The sequence below is a fragment of the Stegostoma tigrinum genome, chromosome 6 (genome assembly GCF_030684315.1).
Source record: "Stegostoma tigrinum isolate sSteTig4 chromosome 6, sSteTig4.hap1, whole genome shotgun sequence".
Classification (NCBI taxonomy): Eukaryota; Metazoa; Chordata; class Chondrichthyes; order Orectolobiformes; family Stegostomatidae; genus Stegostoma; species Stegostoma tigrinum.
Genome location: NC_081359.1, coordinates 74,021,411 through 74,034,669, shown reverse-complemented (window position 1 = coordinate 74,034,669; position 13,259 = coordinate 74,021,411). Strand labels below are relative to the sequence as shown.

Sequence of the window (13,259 nt, the reverse complement as noted above, 5' to 3'; positions counted from 1 at the left end):
TATCAAACTTCTTAAGTGATGCTGGAACTGCACTCAATCAAACAAATTCACAGTACTCCTGATGTGTTCCATGTAGATTAGTGTACATTAGTCAGGAGATGAGTTATTGTCTATAGAATTCCCAGCCTCTGATCTACATTTATAACCAGAGCATATGGTTAATCCAGTTAAATTTCTGCTCCTGTGTTGAACCTTCTAAAAGTTATCTCCTCACTTGTGCTTAGTGCTGCTCCTGGCACGCTCTCTTCCACTTCTTATGAACCCTAGCTTGGTAGCAATTGTAAAGACAATTATGCCTGAGCCTTGAGGTTAGACATTGTTGTTGAACACAATTCTGCTGCTGACGGCAGTCCACATAGGCTAACAGCTTTGAGTTGCTACAGCCAATTGCAATCTATCCCACATTGCAGGGTAATAGTGTAATTTAGCACAATGTACTGAATCCTCATTGTTGACGACAAGCCTTTGTCTCCATAAGGACTGTCACAGTAAATTCCTGTCCAAGGGAAAGATACGACAAACAGAAGGCATTGAGATTATGCATGCTTATGGCGGATGTGAAGTAGAAAATAAAATTGAGTACCAAACCAAATATAGAAGGCTCAGAAGAGAATTGAGAAAACTAAAAGAAGAAGCAATGACAAAATATGAGAAGAAACTGGCAGCTAAACAAAAAAAAAGTCCAAAAGTCTTCTATAGGCATGTAATAGTAAAAGGATGGTAAAAGGAGGAGTATGGTTAGTGACAGATCAGCAGGAAATTTATGAATGGAAGCCAACTACATGGCTAAGGTATTAAGTGAATTCTTTACATGTGTCTTTCCAAAGGACGAACCTGGGGCACAGACCATGGCGAAACAGGAAATAATTTAGAAGCCTGAAGAGTTTAAAGGAGAAATTGGATAGGCTGTGTGTACATAAACTTGAGGAGACATCAGGCTGGATGAGATGAATCCTCAGTAACTAAGGAAAGTGAGAGTGGAAAATATAGAGGCCTAGCCATAATTTTCAGTCATGCTTAGGCTTGGGGGATGGTTTCTGCAGACGAGACAATTAAACTGTAACACCCCTACTGAAAAAGATAAGGGTCAGTAGTGAAATGCATAAGAATTTGGCTCAGCGATAGGAAAGAGATAGTAGTGGTTATTGACTAAATTTTTGAAATGAATGAAGGTTCATACTGGAGTGCTTCAGAGGTTTTGTTAAGACTCCTGTTCTTCCTGGTATATATTAATGACTTAGACCTTGGTGTACAGAGGATAATAGCGACATTTCTTGATGACACAAAACTTGGAAGTTTTATGAATGCTGAGGACAACAATGTAGAACTTCAAATGGATGAAGACAGATGGGTGGAATGAGAGAAACAACTAGCAAATGGAATTTAATGCAGAGGAGTTTTATTTTAATTGTCTGAGAGGCTGAATTCCAATGCTGCCCATGAGCAGTTAAAGGAAGGTGGTGGGTTAACATCAGCAGGAGGTTTCCTGGTTTGATCTGATGCCAAGGCAGTTCATAGCTCCAGGGTAAATGCTGAGGACTGCCAGGACAACTTTTTTTCAACTGTACGCTTATGATTACGAGTGCGACACTGCCAGCTGTTGTTTGACTGGAGTACGGGATAGCTCTCCTAATTTTGGCCCAACCCCAGATGTTAATGAGCAGGGTCATCTGGGCAGATGTGCCTTTGTCATTTTTGATGCCCAGGTCGATGCTACATTATACGTCCAATTTTATTCCTTTTAACTTGTCTTTGGCAGTTTGGTATAACTGAGTGACTTGCAGGCCAAGTCAGAGATGATGAGTTTGGAGGGTGACAGATTTCCTTCCCTAGAGGGCATTAGTGAAACACATGTTTTTTTACAACAATTCAATCATTTATAGTCACCTTTATTAAGACTAGCTCTTAATTCCAGGTTTATTAATTAATTGAAGTTAAATTCCACCAGCTGCTAGGGTGAGATTTAAGCTCACATCCCAAGGGCTTTATCCTAGGCCTCTGGATTACTAATCCAGTAAAATTATCACTAGGGTACCAAACCCAAAACAAGAAATGTATGCATGAACACTAGAAGCATTAGAAATAAGATCCTGGAACTGCAGACTGTTATGAAAGTTGGCAACAATAATGAGTTGAAAATATCAAAGATTATTTATTCGAGGATGGAAATTAACGAAGCATTCTGGGGTGTACAGCATTTAGAAAACACAATGTTAGTACTGTAACCCTATTCACTATGGAAACATGGTGACAAAAGAAGGCAGAAAATAACATTGCTTAAAACCTGTCAATGCTAACACTGGATAATAAAATGTGAGGCTGGATGAACACAGCAGGCCAAGCAGCATCTCAGGAGCACAAAAGCTGACGTTTCGGGCCTAGACCCTTCATCAGAGAGAGCTAGGCCCGAAACGTCAGCTTTTGTGCTCCTGAGATGCTGCTTGGCCTGCTGTGTTCATCCAGCCTCACATTTTATTATCTTGGATTCTCCAGCATCTGCAGTTCCCATTATCTCTAATGCTAACACTGGATATATGCAATAGACTGTGTGGTGGTCATACAAAAGTGGATGATTTACACAGCGAAGGTATAAGAACAAGTATGTTATTTTAATTGGTAATTTCAAGCAAACCAAGTAGAAATGAGGAAAAAAACAATTTGGTAGGTGACTTGGCAGTCGAGGATTGCTTATTGGCCCAAGTACGTCGAGAAAATGAAAAAGAAAGCAGATATTTTGTGGGAAATGGAAAACCCCGCACTCTTAGGACACGGAGACCATAAAGAGACAAAGTTTAACATAACCTGAGAGTCACCAATATCAAAAGCCATATCCATACACATAATTTTCAATAGGCTAAAATAACGAAATGAATGAGCAATTAGAATTAGAAAATTAAAATTAGAATTAAATTAAATTAAATTAAATTAAATACAATTAAAATTAGAACAAATATGTAGGAGTTTATTCAATTACACATCAGTGGACAATAACTGCAGGTTCTGAGAAGTATAATGCATATGCAAGGTAGATATTTCCCCAAAACAATTATATCCATAGTGTAAGGGATAGCAAAATGGATGAAGACGTAGAGTAATCATGATGACAAGATGGTGAAAAACGTTTTTAGAAATTATATAATCTATAAATTTCCTACATGACAACATTTAATACACTTCAGAAAGTCTTGAATTCGCTACAAAGCATTTTGGAACTCTCCGAGCTCACAAAACTTGCTCTATAAATGCAAGACTTTCTTTCAAATATGCTACACAGAATTCTTACAAAAATATTGAGATACATTGTTTTTTGCTGCATATGTTTTGGTAGCTTATAGCATCATCTCTGCAGAAGCGCAGAGATAGACTGAGATGTGAAATGGTAGTGTACAAAATTAGTATCCAAACAAACATGTATATCGAGGCTAAATGCTAAGATCAGCATTTTCACTATATCAGCATCTTACTGTTTGCTTACAAAAGGGAATCCTTCCTGTATTGCCTGGACTGTCTAAGGTTGTTAAAAATGCCTTGCATTTTTCTAAATTTGGCCTACAGAACATGAAGAATCTAGTCTCAGAAATTTGACACAATCTGACGAAGGGCCAAAAATCCTCTCCATATTGTTTGACACTGACGATGCAGACTTGGGAGTGGAGGATTTAGTGATCAGAATGTGAGGAATGGCACAGACTAGCCTGCAATACAGGCACTGACACAAGTTAACATTTAATTTGGAGTCCAGCACAGGTGATGGCATTTAACCTTGAATGAGGAATAATGGATTGAATTAAATATTTTGTTATTCTGGGAAGCATAAGTGCTCCATTTACCATACAATTGTAAGCTCTTAGTGAAGTAGCCTTGTAGCTAAAATTTTATTTTTATCTGGTGATTTCCATGTCTTTATCAAATACTGAAGAGCCTGTGTTCATATACAGCAAAACATGAACAACATCCAAGTTGGGCAGACAAGTGGCAAGTAACATTCGCATCACACAACTGACAGGCAATGACCATCTCCAATAATTGCTCCTGATATTCAATGGTACTACCTTAATTGAATCCCCCACTACCAACATCCCAAAGGCTGCCATTGATCAGAAACTGAGCTAGACTAGCTATATAAATAATTTAGCTACAAGAACAGGTCAGTGGCCAGGGATTCTGCAGTGAGTAACTTATTGCCTATCTCCCCCTTGCATGACCACTATCTACAAGGAACAAGTCTGTAATGTGTTAGAAAACTCTGTTTATCTGGATAAATGCAACTCCAATAACACTTAGACTTAGAAAGCCTGACACCATCCAGGTCAACACAACACACTCGATTGGCACCACATCAACCACTTTCATCGCCAATGTACAGTAGCAGCAGTGTACACTATTTACAAGGTGCACTCAAGTAACTCATCCAGGCTCCTCTGACAATATCTTCCAAACCAACAACCTCTAACACCTAGAAAGACAAAGGCAGCAGATACATGGAAGGTCCCACTTGCAAGGTCCCCTCCAAGCTGTACACCATCCTGACTTGGAACTTTATTACCATTTCTTCACTAAGAAAAACCTGAAACTTCCTTCCCCGTAGTAGTTCAAGAAGGGAGCTCACCACCACTTTTTCAAGAGCAATAAATGATAGCCTAGCCAATCACACCCATACCTTATGAATGAACAGGAATAAAACAACAAATGGGCACTTATTTTTAGGGGGAAAATATCCAGTAAAGAATGTTGATTGGGCGAATCAATAATTGGAAAAGAATAGATATAGCAATCAGAAGGCAATGGTAATGGAGTGGAATATGGCAACAAATCTGCTGGCTGATTCCAGTATACTGTCAGTGAATTGGTCTTTTTACTTGACCTCCAACTGAGGTTGTTTATTTTTTACTGACACTATTGCACGATTGAAAATTAATTCAGCTTATATTGGCAAGTCAATATGAAATTTAAGCAGTCCACTATGTCTTACAATTTCAAGAGTACATGGGGTTACAAAGTGAAAAGCATTTATTTTCTGTAATTTATACCACTAGTCACTAGTTAATATCCCATAGCACTAAAACAAAACTTCCCAATGCGTTAATAGCCTGCTCATAAGCCAGTTTATTTGATGAGCACATGCCATCGTAGTTATGAGCAGAAGAATTACCCCATGTCATTCTTTTCAGCTGCTCAAACAAAGATTGCGATTGATTTATACTGTATTACTGTACTAGGAGTTAGAAGTTACTCTACTTTAATTCATGCATCTAATAAATAGTTTAGCAAAGTAGTGGAGCAAGTAGCAGCAAATGTCAATGAGGTGAAATCCTGATAATGGCAACTTTAATACAACGCAAGCATTTTGTGAGACTTTAAAGCTAGGAAAATGAAATTAAAGTTATTGTAAGCATGGGGACATGAGTGTGTGAGACTAAAATAGTACTGACTTGAACACTATATTTTAAAGTGATTGTAATATTAAAGACAGTTACTCTGATAAAATTCCATGTGGAGCTTTCTGAGCAACATTCTTCTCTAAATCAACTGCACTTTGTTTTCTACCAAAAGGCTGTGATTGCCTGGGCCACTTAGTCTCAACCACACATGCTTGAATATTTTGCAAACTGCACACAACTGTCCTGTTTTCTTTATTAAGGGATAGTGACTCTGACCACACACTTGCAGTGTATGAACACTATGAATGCCAACAATGCAAAAAAGGTGAATTTGCTAAGTTTAGTTCAATGAACCCATTTTAGGATCCCTGAATTAATTTAAATTGTGATTCAAACAGAAGCTGTGTATTTTGGAAGATATTATGATTTTGTCTAAGAACTATTAGCATACTTAGCCCTTTTACACTTAAACGAGGAAGAGAAATAAATAATGGAACATAAAATGAAAGAGCTATGCATTATATTATTATAGACACTGTCTCTTGCAGCTTCACGTGCACTGTCAGCTGAAAATAGCTGTTCTGAATTCTGCAAAAGGTGACAAATCTTTGGAGAATTTCAGTCCTCAAGGTCAAGGAAGATCAATAAGATGGCAATGTATGAAAAACAAGTTGAGAGGCTGCAGCATAGTAACGTACAGGGAAGTAATTATGATCTTGTTTTCTTGTAAACTAAGCTTTTAAAAAACCTGCCCAGAATTGCACAATGTGGTGTAGCACTCAGTTAAACAGCCGAGAAAATTTCCCAAGTTTTTTAGCTGGTCTGTGCTGAATGAACAGACCTCAGCAAAGGGACTACTTAAAGTATCCCAGGCAGGAAAAAAAAATCTACTATGATTCAAGTTTTCAGTAGAAATTCAGCAATGCCATTTGGAGGGTATGTATTTATTATACAGTGGGTAAGAATGGAATCAAGTCATCTGATTTGGAACCAAAAGACAATCCTTTACCCCTCCATCCTCAATAACTAACTGTTAAAGAACTCCCTGTCTAGGTATACCCTTCAGAAGGGCTAGTGGGCATGTTATTGGAGGACTGTCCTCAATGTGAAGCTACATGGATTTGTTCAGAGAGAGAATGTTAGGAAATTAGAATAGAGGAGGTGGTGTATGCTGTTTGTTTGATACCCCCAGTTTTATTTTCTGTCCATTCTTCTTGCTGTGCTCATATGTCAGCTGGGAGTCAATCTACTGCCAAAGCTTGGACCAATGCAGTAAAGTAACAAAGTCTTGGCACCAAAGAAGATTTGACTGCAGTCACGGGCAATAGAAATGCTGAATTTACTAGCTGGAGTAGAGACAGATGTTTTTGTAATGACAAATGGGATTTCCAAATGATATGTTGCCTTCCTGATGCCTGTAAAGGACATCGCAGAATAAGGTCAGCATCTTCTCTAGGAATATTGAGAAGTCACTGTCTATAGATAGGAAAAGTGTCTATATTTTTCAGTCAGATTTTCAGAAGCAAGGTAAAACATTAAAAATAAATGGACCTCAAAGATAGTAATCTTGAAATTCCTCCCAGTCCTGTAGGTTAATGAGTGTAGTCCAGGGTGACTGTGTTTCTTGTTTGCTGTCTCCATTTCTGCCAATATCTTTCATGAGCAAGTACCTGGCATCCACTTGTTGCCTTCTGCAAAAGGACAGCTGAGATCACGATATACAGTCTAAGTATCTAATTACCTCACTCATGACATTGTAACATATGTATATGACAAATTGTGGAGCTCTCCTAAGGAATGAATCAGAAATTATAAAAATGTGGTACAGATTCAGCCACAAAGCCTGCGAGGCCCCAGGTTTGTTCCTTGATTGGTACAAACCCTAAGCTGCGCTGTAGTATGAGAAAAATCTTGGCCTCATTCCAATCTGAAAGAAATGAATGCTCAATAATTCAAAGTGTCTACTAAAAACAAATGTAAAAATGCTTGAAGCCAACCACTTGGAGGAAAACATTCGTCCCAAGAGCAAACTGCAAAAGCTTACTAAAATTAATGCAAATGGAATCAGTCCAGTTGCACAGTATGACATAGCATCCAGCACAAGGCAGGGAATGGGGGGAACTCAAAGTTCCCTGTTGAAACAATCCTGCTAAGCCAGCCATCGAATTCAGGCCAACTCACTCCTAAGAGGAGAAAACAAAAGGAAATGTGTGTGGGTTCACGGTAGGTCTTGGCAGCCAGCAATGTGCAGCATTACTTATGGACAGGGAGTCAGGAAGCTACTCCCTTCCACCAGGTGAGAGGAATTGCTCAAGTGCTAAGGAAGGACATGGAAGGGTGGGTAAAGGTGGGGGGGTTGATAAAGCAAGGTGATAATTTGGCCTCATGAGTGGAGTTCTAGCACTCAAAGAAAAAAGAACCAAAAGGTATGCAGAATATGCCAGAAAATAAACGCTGACCTTTTTGGTTCGATGTTTGACTTTGAGGATGAGATTGCGTCATTGGGACAATTCTATCTGTTTGTTCAATACCTGTCTGTATGCCAGGTTTTAACATGATAACTAAAGCGTAAACAAAGTGTGAAAACTTGAAAACACAATGGAAGCAAAATGGGTGGCCCTCAGCTTCAGTAAAGATAACTGCAAGTGTTGGGGTGGGGGTGGGGGAACAGGGACTGCCCCACGAGAATAACTGCCCTCCTTTCTTAAAATATTGCTTGTGGTACTCGGGAAATGATTGGCATGCCAACTGCAGCGCCCAGCTTGCAGCGTTCCTGGGTAATATTTTTTCAGCTGACACCTTGAGGTATTGGGTTTTCAGAAGTTCGAAATGAAACCAGCCTCTCCCCCATTAATTGCTCTAGCATACCACTGATTTCAGCCCTGTGACCGTGAATTCCGAACAAATAAGATAGACTTTGTGTGCAAATATCAATGCCACACCAATATATTAACAGTAAGCACAGAATACGTAACTTCAAAAAATGGAGTGAGATCACAGAACGCCTGCGTCTTTTACCTTCAGTTAGTGCATAAAAGATGAATGACTTGGGGCGTGTCTAGTCTTATTGTTCCCATTGTATATCAATGCTAGACTAAATGAGATGCTAAAATGTAATTAAATGCGTCTATAGGCGGATAAATCTGGTTAATTGAAAACATATGGTCGAACGAATAACGGGTATGGAGGAAAACAATATGAAATACACACATTAGTACAAAGGTATTAAACCAGGAACGCCCCCATAATAAACTCAGGTCTCCTGCGTGGTCCTAGCGCCGGCAAAGTTATCCTGTTAGAGTCTTTATAGTCCTTGATCGTAGCCCTAAACCTCCAGCAGCAACTACACATAGAAACTAAAATGCAATGGGTTATCCAATTTCAATCAGCTCAATATTCGCAGTCTGCAATGTTCAACTCAATAACGAAACTAAACAAAAGTTGACGATGAAACTTCAAGATCAGTCTATGAAACTAAATTGGTTTTAATTAAGACGGTGGTATTTATTCAGAACACGTCCATCTGCTGTGTATTTCGTCAGTTTTTTAGGCTTTAGTTTTGCAGACACAAAAGACACGCCTACACTTTCCAGTTACTGAATTTCCCAGCGGAGTTCAATCTGGAAAGTGTCCTCAATCGAAGAATGTTACATTAAACGTTAGACATATGTGCAGCTTGCAGTCAAAGCACACTGTAGAAATTCCAACAAATGAGACAAGCCAGCAAGGAATACGCCGCATCTACTGATGCATATCGAGCGATTGAGACCTTGAAGGAGAAAAATGCTGCACACTGGCGTAGTAGCCAGCATCTCCCTCCCTCCCCCACTCCGGTGTATTTTAGGCAATGCACTCTGCAAACCGCAGCAGAGTACGCTTAAGAGCAGTTCACTTCAGAGTTTGCAACTAAGCTGATTGCATTCTTTTACGGAATACGATTGTGCTATGAGTTAAACATTAAACTAGCACCGAATGAAATAAGCACTGAACATGATTTGTACGAACAAATTTGTTAACTTGAAGTGAAAAGTTATCCAAAGTGCATGGAATTGCACCAAGTATACTAGCCTCAGTGAACGTTAACATTTAAAGTGATAACGTCCATCGTGTAAAAGGTTTGTCAATATGGTTAGTGTTTCCACTTTGGTGACCGTTTGTTTCAAAGCTTTTCTGTCAATCCTTTTTGTAGTGAAAGGCCACATCACATAATTGTGAAGTGCTGGTCTGAATTCCTGGATAGATCATTAAAGGGTAATTAAACAACAGCAAAATATTTCTCCACTCGCCCACCTCATTCATCAAGAATTCCATGAATTGAGACCCTTCCTTACTGTCCTTGTTTAGTATTAATTTTTATTTTTCACCTTTACTAACAGCAGCTTTCACAGCAATCCCTAGTCGATTCAAATGAAATCGATTCAAATCCAGTTACTTGATCGACTTGTCACTCACTGCGGTACCCAGTCCATCAGCTACCAGAAAACTATGACCTTCAGAATTAGACTCAGAAAGTAAAAGTCGCTGATGATATCTAATGTCTTTACTTGAAAGGAGAGTCATTTTTAAAGGAAATATTTTAATTAAAATTTCTCTGGGTTAAAACCAAACAAAACGTCTTATGAAATGTAGCAAAGTGCGTGCAATCCAGCCCCAAGGTAGTGAAGGGCAGGGGTCACTGCAGTAAAAGAGCCGGCAGCTGCTTTAAGCAGCTCCAGGTAAGCGCACATACAGAAGGGACGACCGCAGAAAGACAGATAGGACGAGAAGCAGAAAAAAAAGAAATAGACTTTCACTAACGACGAAACAAAAAGAATGAATCATCTTATAAAACAACTGGCAGAAGCAACAAAATGCAATGGTGCCTGTAGATTAGTCTGGAAAAGCATAAAGTCTGTGCAAAAAAACCTCATATTCCTGCACCAATATGGCCAATATCCAGAATCTGGAGAGTGCCCTGTCTGTGTGTGTGTAGCGGGGCGTAGAGGGTCTGCTGCTATATTCTTGCGCCACCACAGCGATCAAACTTCACACGTTCAGATTCTGCATGAATCTGTGTTCTCACTCCCCGCCTCCCACTCCGGCCCACCCGCGAAACAGGGTGAAAGTGGTTTCTGTGCGAAATGACTCTTTACCGCCGAACAACAAAAAATCTTTTCCAAACGGGTTTTTTTTAAAGTTTCCCTTTACTAAATTCTTTTCAAATGTCGCATTGAAAATATTTTACAAAGCGTTGGAGTATAGATGATAATGATTGCGGGAATTCCAAACATTCATCTTCGTTTGCGTTTTAGGAATCTGTCTGATAATGCACACATTGGTGTCTGAGAAGGAAAGTGATATCTTCCCGTTACACTGACTTTCTGCCACAAATGCATTCAGGGTGTGCATTAGGACCCGGGGGAATCTCTGGTGCTCTGGAAATGTAGCAGTGCGGCCGCCGTACAGACACCTGCTGGAGGCGTGAACCCAGAGGAGAAGCTTGGATAAGAGCCCTTTGCTGGGGAAGGAAACTCTCGATGAACACCCTGGTCAGCAGCATCGGTGCTTTTTGACATTAAAACCTCTTTCAGTCAACCAGGACAAACAATGCATGACAAGGTCATGGCGCACACGTGGCCGAATTGCCTCTTGTGCATTTTCAAAGACAGATTGAGGAAACTCAGACTGGTTAATAGTGTACGGCGATATGTTAAATTAGTCTTTGCTGTGATCGCCCCAACAATCACCTCCATCAGTGAGTCATATGATTGCAGCAGTCCACTGCGTTTGCAATCCATGTCCAACTTCGACAATACAACCCCACTGCTTTTATTTTGCAGTTTACCTGTCTAATTGCATAAATGGGGCAGTTCAGCAGGACGTAAACATACAGATTCTCAGTTAGTTTCTAGTCAAGTGTCCCAGTAAAATGACATTTTTATAAGATTATTGAATTATGTAGTAGCGCCAGGTAGATGGGCGGCCGCAGACATATTTTCAAAGCGTCTTCGTCAGCATCCAATAGCTATGCACCTAAATTAATGGTCCCATATGATCGTATCATTGCACCATTAGCCTGAATCTGTTTTTCTGTACACACACGGAGCCAGGACCGCTGTCAGCAAGCCTATCCATTTTCCGCAACCTATCATTTTGAAAGTTAATTATCTAAAACGAATTTACGTAAAATCCTCACGCAAATAGGTAGACATAGACAGAGAGGATATGCCGATATATTTATAAAGAACTGCCGTTACCATACACCTAAATTAATACGATGATTCTATCATTTAGTCATGTCTGATATTCTTAGATCACGTTATAGGAATCAAAATACGTTCCAACTGCTGTCTGCTTACATTGTGGAGCTGCGTTGTATTAAACTCTTCCATCTGGCATTGTCGTGAAAAGGAGGGGAAAAGAATCATAAGACGCTTCTTTTATGACCTACTTAAGGGCAATTAGATGCTTTGTCTCTCTGCTACTTACCAAAGCGGCTGTGATCCTGTCTGGTTCCCTGGATAGTTCCATTAGGAAAAATCTCTAAGTGAAAGCCAGTCCTGCAGTACAGCTGTCTCCGCCTGAGGATCCCCTTTAAGTGAGCCAGGTCCGTGACTGAGCCCCTGCTCAAACCCCCCTCGGACTGACCGAGGTGATCACTCAGGAGAACCGGGTTATCCACCGGCAAAACGGGCACATTCCCAAAAGGTATTGCATCCTGGACACCAAGATAGTTCCCAACTTCACCTAACGGAGCCATCAGTCGCCGCCGGCGATTCTGCTTCTGATAATAACAAAAAAAACAAGAATATAGGTGTCAGCCCAAATTGATCTCTCGTGTGTTTTCCTCTTTTTGTTGCTCTTTAGAATGTATTGTTTTGACTGCAATCCATTAAAACATACATAAAAAGTGATATGCTGTTTTGGTTTGGGGCAGGTTCAAGGTCAATCGCTGTAGTCTATGAAACCACCACTTTATACTCACACATAAACATATTGTTTTTTTTAAATAATCCCAGGTCTAGCAGGCTGTTTGATCTTCAGGCGATCCAGCTGCATTGAGAATAAAAATTCGTAGTTTCTCCATTGGAAGAAGATAACGATGATCATAGCAACTTAAAACCCGGCGTTATTGGATTTTTTTTTAGATGAACAAGGCTACGTCAGAATTTATGGATTCTGACTCCAGAAAGGCATGCGCTGTTTTTACTCTATAAAAGACTGCATACATCAGCATGAATCCTTGAGAAATATAGATCGCACGGTGCTCGCTGGGGCAATCCAAAAACTTTGATCTTATTTTTTTCCCCAAACGTCACCTTTTTTTATTATCCAAAAGACTTGAGGAAGATCTGAAGGAGTGTCTGAGGCTTCACACGCTCGCCTTCAGCAGCAGAAAGATCTGCAAGTCCAATGCTGGGTTGCTGGCTGCTTTGAAACAGGTGTTCCTTACGCAGACCCCACTGTGAAATGTGTGTACTATCTGCGTCTGAACTATACTCTCCATAAAGCACGCAGAGTGGCGCAGAAAAGCAGGCATGGGGTTGGGTTTAAGGTAGACTTACCAACGACATATAGGCTCCTTCTCGGTCCTAGTGCCCAATGGTTACTGAGGGAGGAATTTCATCGCTTGAAGTGATGTATGTATTCAGCCCTTTACAAGTATAGCGCTGCATTTCTCCTCCCATGAAACTTTTTAGATGACTTCAGCATTCGACTCTGGTGAAAGTACTGTCTAAATGAAGGTTGTGTTTCACTGATTGTGTCAGGGAACTTTAGTTAAACGGGGTTATTTTCATATCACGGAAGGTAAGATTTCTGGATTCAACCCCAAAAATATGAAATAAATCAGAATGAAGCGATCGCTATTACAATGAACAGCCTTAACCGTAGGAACGT

General features: G+C 40.0%; 1 protein-coding gene across 3 annotated transcripts in view; it reads right to left on the bottom strand.

Annotated features, from left to right (window-relative positions):
• LOC125453038 (fibroblast growth factor 9) overlaps positions 1–12,985 on the bottom strand; it is a 69,035-nt gene extending 56,050 nt beyond the window's left edge. Inside the window, exons 1-2 of one of the 3 annotated variants that reach the window (XM_048532083.2) lie at positions 12,926–12,985; positions 11,850–12,144 (exon numbers count right to left, since the gene is read on the bottom strand). In XM_048532083.2, coding sequence (XP_048388040.1) covers positions 11,850–12,144; positions 12,926–12,934 — 304 coding nt within the window. In that variant the 5' untranslated portion in view covers positions 12,935–12,985. Of the gene's footprint in view, positions 1–11,849; positions 12,145–12,345; positions 12,867–12,925 lie in introns of those variants that run through there. The other 2 variants (XM_048532084.2, XM_048532086.2) reach the window with 2 other exon arrangements.
• Positions 12,986–13,259: the final 274 nt, after the last annotated feature.